General features: G+C 46.7%; 1 protein-coding gene across 7 annotated transcripts in view; it reads right to left on the minus strand.

Annotated features, from left to right (window-relative positions):
• The window catches only part of UNC80 (unc-80 homolog, NALCN channel complex subunit), a 184277-nt gene that overhangs the window by 17488 nt on the left and 149777 nt on the right, over window positions 1-17012 (minus strand). For 5 of the 7 annotated variants that reach the window (XM_082230825.1, XM_082230824.1, XM_082230822.1 and 2 more), the window contains 6 exons: window positions 16742-16948; window positions 14313-14497; window positions 12373-12538; window positions 11644-11823; window positions 9668-9806; window positions 5770-5826 (listed from right to left, as the gene is read on the minus strand). In XM_082230825.1, coding sequence (XP_082086951.1) covers window positions 5770-5826; window positions 9668-9806; window positions 11644-11823; window positions 12373-12538; window positions 14313-14497; window positions 16742-16948 — 934 coding nt within the window. The remainder of the gene's footprint in view (window positions 1-5769; window positions 5827-9667; window positions 9807-11643; window positions 11824-12372; window positions 12539-14312; window positions 14498-16741; window positions 16949-17012) is intronic. The other 2 variants (XM_082230828.1, XM_082230826.1) reach the window with 1 other exon arrangement.

Consider the following 17012-nt stretch of genomic DNA (forward strand, 5'->3'; position numbering starts at 1 on the left):
ATGGATCAGCTGACCAAATCTGCGCTGACCATTGGAGCGCGCCAGGAGGCAAGAGCCTTGGAGAAGCGGGAAGGGAGAGGGGAACGTTGGAAGGAGTTACGCATTCCAGACATTCCTGAGCCAGCTTTCCCGCCGGCAGAGCCGATGGAAATCGGAACAGCCCGCGCGCGCGCAGTTTCAAAGCCCAGTGAGGGGGCGAAGAAGGAGGGAAAGGGAGCCCGGAAATGCTATCTCTGCCAACAGCCAGGCCACTTTGCCAGAGTCTGCCCCCAGAGGAAGGAATGGCAAGGGATGGTGGGAGCAGTTGAGGGGGGAGAGCAGGGAGAAACGGAGCAGGTAAAAGCCAACGCCTGGTTGCCACCGTCAGGGCACTGCAGCCAGGCCAAAGAGCAGTAAAAGTGCCCGTGCCAGAAGCTCCTCGACCAGCTCTAGTAATTGAAGTGTCGCTAGAGCTGCAAAATGGACACCCCCTAAAAATAAAGGCGCTGTTGGACTCAGGCAGCTCCTGCAATTTTATGAGCAAGGAGTTTGCTGCTGAACATCAGATACAGACTATCCCTTTAAGCAACCCCCTGCAGGTGACCACGATCGATGGCAGGGAACTGTTGGGAGGAGGAGTCAGCTTGCAGACCGTCCCAATGATAATGAGGGTGGCAAGGCACACAGAACTGATAGCGTTTAATGTGGCCACCTTGGGAGGCGCTCCCATTATTTTGGGAATGAGCTGGCTAGCCCTACATGATCCGCTGGTGGGCTGGCATCAAAGAGTGGTTTCCTTCGGTTCAGCACATTGCTTAGAACACTGCAGGGGGGAAAAGGGGTCAGCAGGGGCCCAAGCCACCCTGGCAGGGACTGAAGTAATGGGGAAGGGGAAGGTGCCACCACAGTATGCTGATCTCAGCGACGTGTTCAGCGAGAAGGAAGCTGACCAACTACCCCCGCATAGGCCCTTTGATTGCCAGATCAATTTACTCCCTGGAGCACAGCTTCCTGTAGGCAAGTTGTATGCCATGTCAGACAGGGAAATGCAGGAGTTGCGAGCGTTCATTGACAAGAACCTGAAGAGAGGCTTCATCAGAGAGTCCAAGGCAGCGGGGGGTAGCCCAGTGTTTTTTGTGGATAAAAAAAACACGGACAAGCCGAGACTTGTATGTGATTTTAGGCGGTTAAATGCAGTGACAGAGCCGGCGGCTTTTCCTATGCCCAGGATTGATGATATTTTGACCAGGGTGCGGAAAGGAAAGATTTTTACAAAGCTGGACCTAAGGGGGGCGTACAACCTGATACGTATAAGGAAAGGGGATGAATGGAAGACCACCATGTTCACCCCTTTGGGGGCATTTGAATACCTCGTTATGCCTTTTGGATTACAAACAGGCTCCGCGTGTTTTCAAGCCTTCATGAACCACGTACTGGGGCCTTTGCTCTACAAGAATTGCGTGGCCTTCTTAGATGACGTGTTGGTGTATTCGGAGAATGAGGAGCAACATGTGAGAGACGTCAGAGAAGTGTTGAGGAGGCTGCAAGCCAACAGGCTGTGGGTGAAACTGGAGAAGTGTCAGTTTCATACCAAGGAGGTGGAATTCCTGGGGTACCGCTTGTCAGACAAGGGGTTGGCCATGGACCCCGGCAAGGTTCAAGCGGTGCTGGAATGGAAAACACCCAAAACCAAGAAGGATGTGCAGAGGTTCCTAGGGTTTGGAAACTTTTATCGTAAGTTCATCCGAAACTTCGCCCACCTGACGGCGCCCATCACGGACTGTCTCAGCAGTAAAAAGAAGTTTGTTTGGACGGGGGAGGCGGAGCGAGCGTTTGAGGAACTGAAAAGGGCCTTCGCCTCTGATGAACAACTTCTACATGTGGATTTACAAAAAAAGCTGAGGGTCGAAACAGACGCTTCTGACAGAGCCATAGGGGCGGTGCTTCTTCTGCAGCCGGGGAAGGAGGGGTCAGAGTGGCGACCGTGTGCCTTCTTTTCGCGAAAGCTGAACAAATCTGAGAGGAACTACACGGTGTACGACCGGGAACTTCTTGCGATTCATGAGGCCTTCCGGAGATGGAGGCACCTGCTAATTGGTGCACAACAGAAGGTGCAAGTGTGCACGGACCATAAGAATCTAGAGTATTGGAGAACTGCGCGAGTGCTCAACCAACGGCAGTTGAGATGGGCCCAGGAGTTCTCCAAATTTAACTTTGAGATTTGTTACGTGCCAGGCCCAGAGAACGTTAGGGCGGACGCTCTCTCACGCAAACCTGAATATTTGGAGGGAGAGGGTGCACCCGAAGAGACCCATGTCATTCCCGAGGACCGCTGGGTGTGTGGGGCGGCATTGGTGGGGCAAAGGGAACTGGTAGAGGGAACGGTGCAGGATGAATACGCCCAGGACAAACTCAGGGGTCTCAGGAGGGAGGGAGACAAACCCGGGGGTTTTGAGGAGAGAAACGGGGCGTTGTACTACAAGGGAGCGTTATATATACCTGAAGGGGAATTGAGGGAAAAGGTACTCAAGCAACTGCACGATAGCCCCACAGCAGGGCATTTTGGGCAACACAAAACCATGTGGCTGGTTACCAGGGAATTCTGGTGGCCCAAGGTCAGGGAAGATGTGCGGGAGTATGTGAGAGGGTGTGACCAATGCCAACGAGCCAAGGGGGAGAGGCGGGCACCGGCAGGTTTATTAGAACCACTACCCACGCCTGAAAGACCATGGGAAGCAGTGGCAATAGATTTCATGACTGATCTGCCAAGGTCCAGAGGGAAAACAGCCATCATGGTTGTGGTAGACCTGTTAACCAAGATGGCCCACTTTATAGCCTGCTCACATGCGGTCACAGCGGAAGAAACCGCTAAATTGTTTGTGGAAAATGTGTTTAGGCTGCATGGCGCCCCCTTGAGGGTGGTTTCTGACCGAGGGAAACAATTTACTTCCAGGTTCTGGAGGAAGCTCATGAGCTTATTGCATGTAGAGGTGAATTTCTCAACTGCCCGTCATCCAGAAACCAACGGGCAGGCGGAAAGAGCTAATGGTGTCCTCCAGCAATATTTGAGGTGTTATGTGAATGACAGAGAGAATGATTGGGTGGAGAAGCTGGCGTTGGCAGAATTTGCCTACAACAATGCAGAGAACGTGTCCACGGGGATGAGCCCCTTTTTGGCTAATCACGGGTGTCATCCCCGAGCCTTCCCAGGGGGGGAAGGGGAGAACTGGAGCGTTCCAGCCGCAGAACAGTTCGTTGAAGAAATGGAAGCGATCCATCGCCAGCTCCAACTTAATTTAAACAGGGCGAAGGAGGAATATAAGAGGCAGGCAGACAAAACCAGAAGGGAAGGGGAAAGCATTAGGGTGGGGGACCAGGTGTGGCTGTCCACCCAAGGGTTACCATTCAAAGGAGGTTGTAAGAAGTTAAGACCCAAAAGGCTGGGCCCATTTGAAGTCACGCAGCAGGTCAACCCAGTGGCTTTCAGACTCCGGTTACCGAACCACATGAAGTTGCACCCAGTGTTCCACAGGTCGTTGCTGTCACCGTATAAAGGGGACAGAGAAGGGAGGGTCAATAGGGGACCAGCTATGGAGGAAAAAGAACACAGCTACCATGTAGCGGAGATTCTCGATTCCAGGTGGAAGGGAGATCAAGTAGAGTATTTGGTAATGTGGGAAGGGGAGCCGGAGTCGGAAAACACCTGGGTCAGGGCAGAGGATGTAGATGACGAGGTTTTGATAGAAACTTTTCATCAGAGATTCCCTCGTAAACCCCAGCCAGTGGCGAGGTTCCGGAGGGAATACTTCGCCACCACCGACGAAGAAGAAGAGTTGGAGGGGTTCTCTGATTCCGAGGTGGAGGAGGATTCAGCGAGTCGGAACGAAGACCGATGGAGGGAAATGTTCGAGACGTCTGAAGATGAAGAGGATTCTTTTCGGGGTTTCAGCTCCTCACCGCCCAGAGGAGAGAGTAGGGGCGGGGGAGAAGGGGGCCCTGGAGGGGAGGTGGATGTCAGGGAACTGACATCAGAGGAAAGGGAGTTGGTAGGGCTCCCAGAGACTGGGAGAGAGTCAGCAGCCAAAGCAGGGACCAGTAGGGGGAGCGAGGGGTCTCTGGAGGAGGATCTCAGTAATGCTGAGAGAGACGCAGCAGCCCAGGCAGGAAACAGCAGGGGAGAGAAAGGGGTGAGAGACACGTCCAGCGAAAATAGCGGGGAGGTGTCAGAAGCAACTGCAGGGAGACCCATGCTTCGCCGGAAGCTGCCACGTCGTGAGTCCAGGAGACGCGTTTCCGTTAAGGAGCTTCTTTGCTGGAAGCGCTTCCGCAGGCAGCCACTGTCAGACTCTACTAGTGACTAGAGCAGACATGTCTGAGGAGCTCTGTCACACACAGAGGTTTGTGGGGCCGCACAAACTCTGAAGGGGCACAATTTTAAGCACAAGCAGCTAATCATCCCCTGACAATACCCTTCGGCCCCTAGGAGTTGGCTCGTATGAATATAGCTAAAGAGTTCCTGACAAATAGTCATTCAGGTCAGGATTCACTTAATGAACCCAGAAAGGCAAAGCAGTGCCCTGTGCAGGGCTTTCTGCTTGCACATTGGGGCTTTCCCTTCTCTCCTACTCCTGTGCCTCTGAAATAAGCTTGGGGCGTGTGTGCTGGGGGAACCCCAGAACAGTGCACAGGAGTGATGGTGTTTGCACAGAAGGAATGCTTGCAATAGCACAACGCTGAATTTCTTCCTCAGTTTCCACATGAAGATCTTCAAAGGATAAAATTCAATAGCTTATATTTTCACGTATTTAAAGGGGTTAGTGAAAAGTTTTGGGTATTTTCCCTAAACCTATCTTCTTGCAGCTTAAAACCTTTCCTTTTGTCTTACCTGGCATCAAAGAAGATGAGAGAACTGTTGACACAGTCTTCAAAGCATTTAAATACTGTTATAATCTATTCAATGAGTTTTTTTATAGTTCCATTTAGTTAAAATGGTCCTTTACTCATTATTGTCCTTCTCTTGCTTCCCTGAACTTTGTGTAGCAGTCCAGTCCTAACAGTCACTCATCTTAAGAGATCCTACAACAGTTATGGTATTGTGGCAGCAGTCATTATGAGCTGCATTATGATTTGAATGCCACAGCAGGATTAGTGGTTAGTATTCTAGCAAGGGCCACCATTACATTACATGGTGTTTAATACATAGCAACAAAAATACTTACAAATCACTGTCTCCCATTAACACTGATGTGTTATGTATAAATAGAAATAGAAATAGAGCCCTTTGTTGAGAAGAGAAGAGAAGAGAGGAGAGGAGAGGAGAGGAGAGGAGAGGAGAGGAGAGGAGAGGAGAAGAGAAGAGAAGAGAAGAGAAGAGAAGAGAAGAGAGGAGAGGAGAGGAGAGGAGAGGAGAGGAGAGGAGAGGAGAGGAGAGGAGAAGAGAAGAGAAGAGAAGAGAAGACTCTAATCTGATACCTAGTAAAAGCTACAAAGACACGGACAAAGTCCTGCAACAGATAATCTAGGAGTTTGGTGTGACAAGTTTTATTTCACATGGAACCCGCCCCCCCTGCTTTTTTTTTTTTTTTTTGCCAATAAAGGTTACTAGTAATCAATAGTCTCAACTGAACTAGGGTTGCTGCACGTTTGACTTGCAGGCCTGATAATCAATGAAGAACAAGGAACAGGAATGGAGGGAGAGAGAACTGAGGATGAGTAAGGAAAGACAGTGAATATAGGGAGCAGGTTGTTCCCAGCACAGACACTGACATACAGGTAGGGTAAACACTGTACCTAGAGAGGCTGCCCTCAGCTGCCAGGCCTTGGGAGTCATCGAGGACATTAGGTTCACTGCAGGAGGGGCGGGGAGGTGAAGCATTTAGGGAAGAAAATATGTTTTTAAAGCATGCAACCGTCTCTGTGTTCAAAGAAAAGAAGTACCAGAAGGATAGTAAAGGGAAAAAATAACAGTAAAGTTGGTCTCAAAGCTGACTCACTGAAGTTAGGGTCAAACTAGATTTTTGGTTAATGTATAGACAGCAACTATATTGTGGTGGTTAAAAATGTAACACAACACATGTTGTATATGTGCACTGGGACACTGTTTATCCATTACCTACTTAGCTTTTTGTTTGTTTGTTTTTAACTGCTAAAATTAGCATTGGGGAAAAGCTCCCATTGGCACCAGCAGCATCTTCCCCTCCCCCAAAGCTACCTGCAGCAGGGTGGTGCAATTTTCATGTGGATCATAAGTGGAAAGAGAAGGGTTAAACCTCCCCATTCCCTATAGTTCAGATGAAAATTGGGATCCCACCACACTTTACATTATGTTATTTTTTAAAACCCAGTTATAGTTGCTGACTATCCATTGAACATTATGTGCAGTTTGACCCCTAGAACCAATACCTGGACAGAAGACTTGCTTTTTACTCTTAACGGGTGTCCTATAGACAGAAGTTATGATGCAAAGAAATATCCTGATTTTTACAATACATCACAATTAGGTGGCATTGTAATAAAAGAAATGAGGATGGAGTGATCTTCAAACCCTCGTGTCCTGTTTTTATTCTATTTAGTGTATTTCTTTTCAGACCCCCTTTCTCCTCAACATCATTTTACTGGACAGCATTCCTCTGGACAGCCATGACCAGATAGGCACCAAAGCTTCTCATATGTTTTGGACTCAACCCCCTTCTCATTTTAAACTTACCCATGAGGCCCACTCATTCCAACATTATTTTCCCCACAAGTAAGGAACCCTAAGAGCCTCACACACAGCTGAATGAGGGCGACCTGCTCCTGTAGGTAAGGGTATGTGGAATGGGAGACCAATGTAATATTGGAACCTAAAGAACCTCACTTTCCCCACCACCACCTCCCCCCAAAACATGCATAGGAAAACATAGTTAAACACTAAGCTCCTTTTTCTGTAGCTTAGGATGTGGCAATGGGGCAGCCACCTGCACAAATATAATGTGGATCAGTAAGAGCCTTCTGTCACAGAGCCTCTTCATCTCGTACAGTTCTCCTATCAAGGCTTCACTGCTGCAAGATCCTCTGCTTCCATGGGCGTAGCCAGGATTTATGTTAGGGAGGGTCAGGACTGGGGTGGGTGGGGGGCAGAACCAAACTATCTGTGATGCAGTTGCTCAGTTAGTTAAGTATTTTTATTTATTTACAGTGGTACCTCGGGTTAAGAACTTAATTCATTCCGGAGGTCTGTTCTTAACCTGAAACTCTTCTTAACCTGAAGCACCACTTTAGCTAATGGGGCCTCCCGCTGCCGCCGCGCCGCTGGAGCACGATTTCTGTTCTCATCCTGAAGCAAAGTTCTTAACCCGAGGTAATATTTCTGGGTTAGCGGAGTCTGTAACCTGAACCGTATGTAACCCGAGGTACCACTGTACTTGATTTAGGTGGTGCAGCTGTCCCCTGGCTAAGCCCCTGACTGCTTCCATGAAACTTTATGCCTCACCTGCCGCCTTCTGCCAAGAGTCTCTCCCCCCAGGGATGTGTTATGTCTTAACTAGAGGGAGTGCTGTCTGCAATATCAAACCTGATTTTTTTCCCAGGAGGAAGGCTCAGCCTGCTTCAGAATCATCTCCTCCTTTGGAACCCTGAAGACTCTCCAGGGGACGAGGGCTCTCCTGTTCACTTTGCGTTACAGTAATGCACCATGACCAAAACAGTTGTAAATATTAGTGTGCCTTTACGTTCTCACCAGTTAATCAATTATTTTTTGAGCAATCCACCAATTAAACTTTGCAGTTTTAGTAAATATACTTTTCAAGCACTACCAGGCTAATGATGTCATAGCATACAAGTATGATTTACAGTACAGCAAAACATTAGTAGAACTGTTACAAATAGCTTTACAGCTGAACTTAATTTAGGCAAGTTCTTAGGGTGGAAAGCTTATAGCCCCGTCAACAGACAATGACTGCTCTTTCTTTCACAGTTGTCAGCTATCAAGGATTGTTTCTGATGACCAAACTAGATGAGACACAGGAGAAACGTGATAAGCATTTCTTGTGCATCCACCAGGGGGAGAACGTAAACTGAATCAGGTCCATGGCACTAGGGCAGAGGTCGGCAACCTTTTTCAGCCGTGGGCTGGTCCAGCGTCCCTCAGACCATGTGGTGGGCCAGACTATATGGGGGGGGGGAATGAACAAATTCCTATGCCCCACAAATAACCCAGAGAGGCATTTTAAATAAAAGGACACATTCTACTCATGTAAAAACGCACTGATTCCTGGACCGTCCGCGGGCCGGATTGAGAAGGCGATTGGGCCACATCCGGCCCCCGGGCCTTAGGTTGCCTGCCCCTGCACTAGGGGAAGGTTTCTCTAAGAGTTTGTCCACACTGAGCTTTTGCCCCGCTCATGCCACACAGGCCAGCACTTTAAAGCACTGCGTTGGGGTTTTCACTCTTTAACACTGAAGTCCAACAAACAGCAATTCAGCTTTTCAGCAGAATGCCATGTGCTCTGATTCAGCTTGAAAAAGCGAGTTTTTGTGGGGAAAGCTCCGGAGCACGGATCATGCCCAGAAAGCGCAGAAGAAAGGTAAGTCCAGGAAAGCCCTATTCCTCCCCCGGTGATGTTTTCCCAATTAAAATAAACGTCATAAAGCTGGAGGATTTTCTCTCTCTTAAGAGAAAACATACAGGCACCAATGCTCAACACGTGCATTAAGTGGCCCCAAGAGTGACTGCAAATTGGTATGGATTTCACGTGATGGCAGCATGGTTGCAAAAAGTTTCCATTTCATGTTGCATCTTTCTGCCTTACTTTTTCACTATGCATAAGCAGTTGAGAGAGAAAAAAAACCTGGCTAATTACTGTGTCAATTTATCACCATGTCAACTGGTTCTCTAAATCCACTGTAAGAAAACAAGACTAGGCTATGGAGGGGGAATACTGGGGATCAATGTCAATTTATTTTCCAATGATTGCCAAGTGAATATAAAAGTTGGGCCATCGCTAGATTTAAAACCCCCAAATTCTCTCTCTCTTGCATACACGCCCCCACACACCCATGCACCATGAGCACAGTTAGCTTTTCCTATGTCAGCAGGTATGGGACAGTTCATGGTTACACATTCTTACTGTCTAAAATCTCACTTTACATTTTAAAGTCATCCTAATGTTCTCAATATGCCACACACCATAGTGCCTAAAGTTCTGTGCAAATGCAACAAAAGAACATTTAGTTCAAAAAGTAGGACCCCTTAGCTGTAGGACCATAGATGTAGCTCAGCTACTTCTCAGCTAGATGGACAGATCTGTCCAAGATAGTGATCCATATGTTTTTATTTTAAAAAAAATGTTGCATTCACAAGCACCTTCAGCTGAGGCTCTGATTTAGCAGAACATATCTGTAACTTAGACTAGGTCATGGAATGGAAAGTTAACAAGAACAGCAATCTCTCTTCAAATTACCTATTCCTCACTAATAAGTATCAAGGAAAACATGTAGAAGTTTCTAATATGTAGGATTAAAACAGTAGTTCCTACACCATAGACATTTTAACATAAAGCCAATGTTGCATTGCCTCATTTCTTATTTTATTTGACCTTGTGACAACTCTTCTTCTCCAAACACCCATGTGTTGAACACTATATTATACCTTCGTAATTTCTGCTCTTGTGAGAGATGTCAGGAAATGTGAAATAGCGTGTATTGTTACCTTTGGCTGGGTAACATGCCCACCTCAGCCTGAGGTGCCGACATGCTGGAGAGATGGCTGGAGAATCTCCTCCTCCCAATGGCACCCATGAGGCATGCTTCTTGTTCACTTACCACACTGGGCATGCTCACGGAATCATCTAGGGGGGTAGGATGAAGAATCTCTCACATTACGCTTTAATACCTGCTGTAAGCCAGCCAGAGTGGCTGGGGTATAACAACAACAACAACAACCACAACAGATGGTAAATTGTTTCACATATAGCTTTTGGGGTTAATAGTTTCATGGCTGCCCAAATTCAAGCTGTCAAAACAGGGACAAGCGTTACCCCTATAATAAAGCCTTCTGGGAGAAAGCCCTACTGGCTTCAATGGGACTGAGTTCCAGGTTATGTGTGTACTGGATTGCAGACCTTAGTTACATACCAGAATGAAAATGGCTTCAAGAAGTAAAAACCAGTTTGTTTGTTTGTTTTGTTTTTCAGCCTCAGCTTGAGTAATTTAAATCTACTTTTAATAATAATCAGCTAAAAATGAAATAAATTAAAGCTTGCCGCCTTAGTTCGAACTTCAGCAGAGCATTTGTAGCAGCTCTAACAGGAAGAGGCTTCCCTTCCTAATATAACTGTAAAAATGGCAGCAAAATCCTACAAATATACAAAAGTTTCAGCCCCATGATAGAAATAATCAAAATGTTTTTGTAAACCCTCTCAAATATAAGAAGTATAAATATAAAAATCTAAGTTCAAAATAATGTACATAAAGGCAATATTTGTTAAGAAAAAGATTACTCTGCTTTTTTAATTGCTTTTTTAGTCCGTATAATTTAAATTAATATGTGTCCACCACTTAATTGTCCATATGGGTAAATCTCAGCGCAACAGCCATGTGTTTAAATCTGTGTTTGTATCTGTAGCAGCCATACAGAAAATAGAGGGCCAATTTTCACTTTCAGTAATAAAGGGAAGCGGCAGGATGGCAGTTTACCTCCCTGTAGCCCCTCTGCCTAGTGCTTTTCTCCTAGATGAATGAATGAATAAATTTATTTAATAAATCTGTATACCACCCATTATCCAAAGATCACGGAGTGGTTCACAGCATAAATCACAAAATACATAATGAAAACAAGAACAAAACAAGCCTATAACCCCCCTCCCACAAACACATTTAAAAGAACAAGGCCTGGTTGAACAGTAACGTTTTCACCTGGTACCTAAAGGTGTATATGAAAGTGCCAGGTGAGTTTCCCTAATATTATTTCTAGTATTAGAGCACAGCAAGGGAAAAAGCTATGCCAGAAGCTGGGAGGTTGCAGCAGAGCAAGAGATGGAACACAGCCACTCCATCAGCTCTGCTGAAGACCCCAGGCTCTTTCGTCCCTCCACTGTCACCTGGCCGCAGCCACTGCATCAGAGGAAGGAGGGAAGGGGAGCAGAGTATTTCCACTTGCTCTGCTGAGATATCAGCTCCATCCATCTCCTTTCCCTGAACGGTTTCCATTCCAGTTGGCCATTGTAAGAAGTAGTATGTAACTTTAAGAATAGCTGCCTGCCTGTCTGCCTTTGCTTGTTTCCTTCTTTTCCTCTCCATCCTCCCCCGCCCCCGCTTTATGAGATCAATGCTATTTTTCTAAAAAAAGAGGTGGCAGAACTCACCATGAGCACCTCCATTGTTCTCTTAGAATGGCAATGGCGCCCACCTGAGAGGTGCCAGAACTGAGTTCCAGCAGGTTCTGGCTGAAAAAAAGCCCTTTATAAGACGTATCTTAGATTATAAACCTATGGGCAGATAATGCCTTGTTTTTATTGATCTCATATAAACTCCTCTGGGAGTAAAAATGCTTCAACTCAGGGGAAGGATTGTGCACACCTCCCAAGGCATCTCCCTCTGCCCCTGGCTTTTTAGATGACTGCAGGGGATCCAGATTTAAAGAAACAGGCCTGCTGCCACATCACCTCTGCAATGCTGGGTACTTACTTTCTTCATCTTCCTCATCTGTCCGGCTTAAAGTATCCTGGGAAGCTTGTTGGGAAGGCTCACTATCCTGTTCCCAGACAGTTCCAGTGCCAGTGTTGGAGCGCGACATTGTGGCGAGACTCAGTCGGTAGGCAGAGGTAGAGGTGCCTGCAGTGCTGATGGAAGTCTTACCTTGGTAGGCTGAACAAATTAAGGTGGCGGAAAAGAGGCGTTAATTAAAATGAAAGTTGGCAAGACTTAGTTCTTTTCCACAGAAGGAACGAAAGGAGGAGGGTCAGTGATCTGCAGATTCTGAGCCATTGGAAGTGCAGGCAATGTAAAGAGAAGCTTTCCTAATGTACTTACTTTAATTCCATGATACTATGAAGTTACAAGAAGCACTTCCCGGAGACTGATTGAATAAATGTCATGTAAGACATTTATCTCACCATATTTGATGGGCACCAGTGGTAGTCACTGGTTTTCAATTACACTATATATTTAGAAGATATTGTCTCACCACCATCCAGGTGGCAATTATTTCTTTGCAGGACTTCAACCTTAAGGGATGCCAATGTAACATTTTACAAAAGCTTTAAAAAGTTAAATTATTGATCCTTTCCAATTTCAGTTTTAGAAGTGATCTGTGGTTTAAAGCATTGTGCTGTTGGTTAAGTGATGATTAGTGTAGTATGTTCTTATCTGAGGTGCATCTTTTCTCAACTGGCTTTTATTCATCAATTTCCTCACCTGACCCACTATGGACAGCCTCCTTGAGGATCTTTAGCTCATTGTTGAATTCCGCAATGAGAGAGCTCTTGCAGAGAGGGCGTGGGATGAAGCGCCGCTCCAACTGGTCAGCAATGTGCTGTCGAGCACTCATTTCTTCATGATTCTCAGCTGGCTGGGCTAGCAACTGGGGGTGAGGGTGGTCAGGAAGATCCAGGAAGAACAAAAACAAAAGAAGAAGAAAAAGAGGAGGAGTTTGGATTTGATATCCCGCCTTTCACTCCCCTTCAGGAGTCTCAAAGCGGCTTACAATCTCCTTTCCCTTCCTTCCCCACAACAAACCCTCTGTGAGGTGAGTGGGGCTGAGAGACTTCAGAGAAGTGTGACTGGCCCAAGGTCACCCAGCAGCTGCATGTGGAGGAGCGGGGAAGCGAACCCAGTTCCCCACATTACGAGACTACCGCTCTTAACCACTACACCACACTGGCTCAAAACAAAACCAGTTACCGGTAGTTTTAAGTCAACACTTCTCAGTGATTCTGCAAGTGACCCTCGTAACACTCAACAAAGATATTGGTTCAGTTTTGTAATGCCAGTTCTGTTTTTTTAATGCCATCTGGTTTTGTTTATATTTATAGGTTTATAAAGTTTATATTTATAAAAATAAGAAACACCATCAAAATACTGCTTTAAAATTAAGAGGAGGAGCCATAGCTCAAAGGCAGAATGCCCACTTTGCCTGCATAAACCTCAGTTTCAATTCTAAGCTCGTCACTTGAAAGGATCTTAGGTAACAGGGCTTATTAGCTCTCTGCTTGAGACCATACAGGGGTCACTGCTTGTCCGTCCCACTTGTCCATCCATTCCCAACAGCAAGGTCTGGTGGACTGGCTGACTGGGCTGCCTCACCCATTTGCTTGCTTACTCTAACACCGCCTCAGCTCCTGACAACCAGCACTCCTTGGCCAGCTCCAGAGGCACCATTTGCCTGGGAAGCTTGTAGCCAGGGCTGCTACAACAAACAGCTGTGCAAGCCTTGGGGAGGCAGAGACGCAAGAGGGCATCAGAAGGCGGAGGGCAGGAAAGAGGGACAGAGGCCAGTGTTGCCTACTGCATCTCTGACCATCATTCAAGGCACCCTAGGGTGCCATGGCACACTGGTTGAAAACCCTTGGTCTAGAGCAGGGGATGTCAACCTGGTCCCTACTGCCAACTAGTGGGCGTTTCAGGATTCTAGGTGGGCGGGGTCGGGGGTTCTACGACACAAGCTGAATCCTCCTTCCATTGAGCACTGGGGGTGGTAAGGAAATTTTACCATCAAGAAAGATGCATTAGTGGGTGGATGGTATAAAAAGGTTGACTACCCCTGGTCCAAGGGACGTGGGTGATGCTGTGGTTTAAACCACAGAGCCTAAGGCTTGCCGATCAGAAGATCAGCGGTTCCAATTCCCTTGATGGGGTGGGCTCCTATTGCTTGGTCCCTGCTCCTGCCCACCTAGCAGTTTGAAAGCATGTCAAAGTGAAAGTAGATAAATAGGTACCACTCTGGCGGGAAGGTAAACGGCGTTTCTGTGTACTGCTCTGGTTCGCCAGAAGCGGCTTAGTCATGCTGGCCACATGACCCGGAAGCTGTCTGCGGACAAACGCCGGCTCCCTTGGCCTATAGAGCGAGATGAGCGTGCAACCCCCGAGTCATCCGCGACTGGACCTAATGATCAGGGGGTACCTTTACCCTGACCTTTACCCCTGGGTCTAGAGAATCAACACCTTTGAAATGTTTCCTGCTCTTCCTTTGAGGCAAACAACATGGGTACTCAAGCCTGTTTAGTATCCAAGGAATACTCTCTCACTTTTGAGAGTGCTACTACAACAAAGCATTCCTCGCTCCCCCCCCCCCCCAAATCTGGTTTATCTATGTCATTTCACATGGAAATGGCGATTAACATTAAAAGTAGCTTTACCTTGCACTGAATGAAGGGTCGAAGAAGCACAAAGATAGGAATTCGGGTGCGAACAATAAAATCTATGAAATCCCACAGAGCAAGCCCTCCTACTTTTCGCAAAGCCATCTCTTTGACCTGCAGGCTTAGCCAATACCATTGGCTGCCAAGCTGACGCTCGAAACAGACAAGGATCACCTTCAAAGCTAAAAGCGAAACAAATGTCAGAAGAATTAAAGTTCTATGTGGTGACAATAACATGCAACACTTGCATGCATAAACGTTAGCGTGCCCAAAGCCTTTCTTTGTCAGCTTCAAGCTCTTCACCAGAAAGCAGACAAAATGTTGTTTATTGATTTTAATTCTTACTCCGACTTTTAGTCTAGTCATAAATTCATAAAAACAATTTAAGTTTCCTGGTCCCTCTTCCTCCACCAGCAGCCATCTACATTGTTCAGCAGAACTCCTGATGAAGCTCTGAGAGGCTTTGTTTTTTGGAGGGGGGAAAGAGTGCAAACAGGCCCCACCGTTGTCTAGCTGGGCACTGAGAACTGGATGCTGGACCTGATCAAGCACGACTCTTCTTATGCTCTTTCTGGTGGGCATGCAAAAGGCCTCCGGAATATAACAGGTTAAACATACATCCACACCACCCAGAAGACGGCATGTGATTTATATTGCAGTCACAGCAGCTTCCAAGGATTTCCTTCCAGATTTCCCTCTGTGGCTGAGTGTAAGACAGAGCAGGAAGAAGGAAGAAGAAAGGAAGGAGGAGACAATATGAAGACAAACCAAGAAGAAAAAACACCCCCTGTGGCCTGGAAGATGCAATATGTCAGCCAAACTGAGATAAATGTGCAGAAGCCCCTGTATGAGAAACATCCTCCTGATCAGAATAAGAGGGAGGGGCTGGAGACCTTCCAAACCTCACCAGAAGGAACATGACTGGCCCAAAGTTCTTATCTGAGACTGGCACACAGGAGGCCTTCAGAATACAATGCAACTTGCCCAAGCTAACTGCAATGCCAATCAGGAGGATCAGGTGGCTGAGCACTCTACTGACGAAAGCTACTTCTGCTTATCAATCTCACAGTGTCTAGCAGAAGTCCATGTAGCAGCCCTGCAAATCTCTTCCAACAGAACATTAGTGGAAAATGCTGGTAGGATGGGCTATAATATTAAGCAGCCATGTCCTGAACCCACCTAGTCAAGGTCAATCTAAACACCTTCTGCCCCAATGTATTGGGCTATTAGGTGCAAACAGATATTCCGCTCTGCTGAACTGGCAGGTTATTTGGACATGTCTGATGTCCAGCTTATGTCATGCCCACTGAGAGGGTTGGGAGAAGAATTAGGACAGAAAGAAGTTACGGGAAGCTCTTGAGATTTGTGACAAAGAGGACTGATATTAGGAAGGAAATATGGTTTAGGCCCTAGTACTACTCTGTCTTCCTCAAAGGCACAATGTTGGACTTGATAGACAGGGCCTCCAATCTGGAGATCTCTTCAGACTGGCAATAATAACCACAAGAAAGAGTACCTCAAGTGAGGACAGTCTTGATGAAATAGTCCTAAGAGACTCAAATGGAGGTTTCATTGTTGCTTGCAGCACCAAACACAGGCTACACATAGGGAAATAATGAACCTTTGGTCCAGTGGTCCCTCTCCCAGGGAAGATGAAAAGGGCCGTGGTTTCCCTTTTAAGGGTGTTTGGTTTGAACCCACCCATGCCAGCCCAGCCCGCAGGAGTCTCCAGATGTCTCCTGTTTCCAGGCTCTGAAGATTTATATGCTTAAATCTGCACTGTTTGAAAAATTATAACAACAGAATAGGAGAGAAAAGAGAGAAGCAGAGAAGACAAATGAGGCAGAGTCCTTCCTGTTCTCCCAAAATATCAGAAAAGAAACAATATAAATTAAGGGAAAGGGAGTGGTGAAGAGACAAGTACAAAATAAACTGCAGAAAGTAATGTGTGCTAGAAACAAGGAGAATGAGCAGCTTACCAGGCACCCAAACTGGAGGAACAGCCTTGGGAGCTGCCTGTAAGTAACTGCAGTTTAGGCCCCATGCCCCTGGCTCCCTTGAGCTGTTGGGGAGTGGGGTTGCCTACTGTGTTCTGCAGGCCTCCTGTAAGCCAGCCAGAGAAAGGAAACTTTTCTCCAGTGAACCTCCTTAGTTTGACTTTACTTAGGATCCAAGCCAGAGCTTTTATATCACTCAAATGTCACCTCAAACATGATGCTCTTCAGGGGAAGCAGTTTACATGTTCAGCTGTGAGCCATCAAGTGTTAAGACGTCAAATGATGAAATGTCACATAAAATCAATAGATAGAATCAATAGATATCAATAGATAGAAAAGTATGCATGCACCAGCTCTCATTTTCCTTTATTTTCTTTCTTTCTTTCTTTCTTTTTGTTTCAGCTCTGGCAGGCAGAAGCTTTCACTCACCCAGGTAGGCTGCCTGGCTAGTGGATTCGGCTAGCCCTTCCTTGCGCAAGTCCTTCCCTGCGTCCCCAGGGGTGGAGCAGTGGGCAGGAGAGCTCTCCAGCATAAAGTTCTTACTACGGGAAGTGCTGATGATGCGAGGTGGCAGCAAAATATTAATGACTGTCTGGAGCAGGAGGAGGACCTCTGGCTGCTCCAGCCAAGGGCTGTCTGCATGACACCAAAGGGAAAAGACATAGAGCAGGTCAGGAGATGACTCACCAAACAGGTTCAG

Source organism: Podarcis vaucheri, assembly GCF_965113315.1.
Source record: "Podarcis vaucheri genome assembly, chromosome: 1".
Classification (NCBI taxonomy): Eukaryota; Metazoa; Chordata; class Lepidosauria; order Squamata; family Lacertidae; genus Podarcis; species Podarcis vaucheri.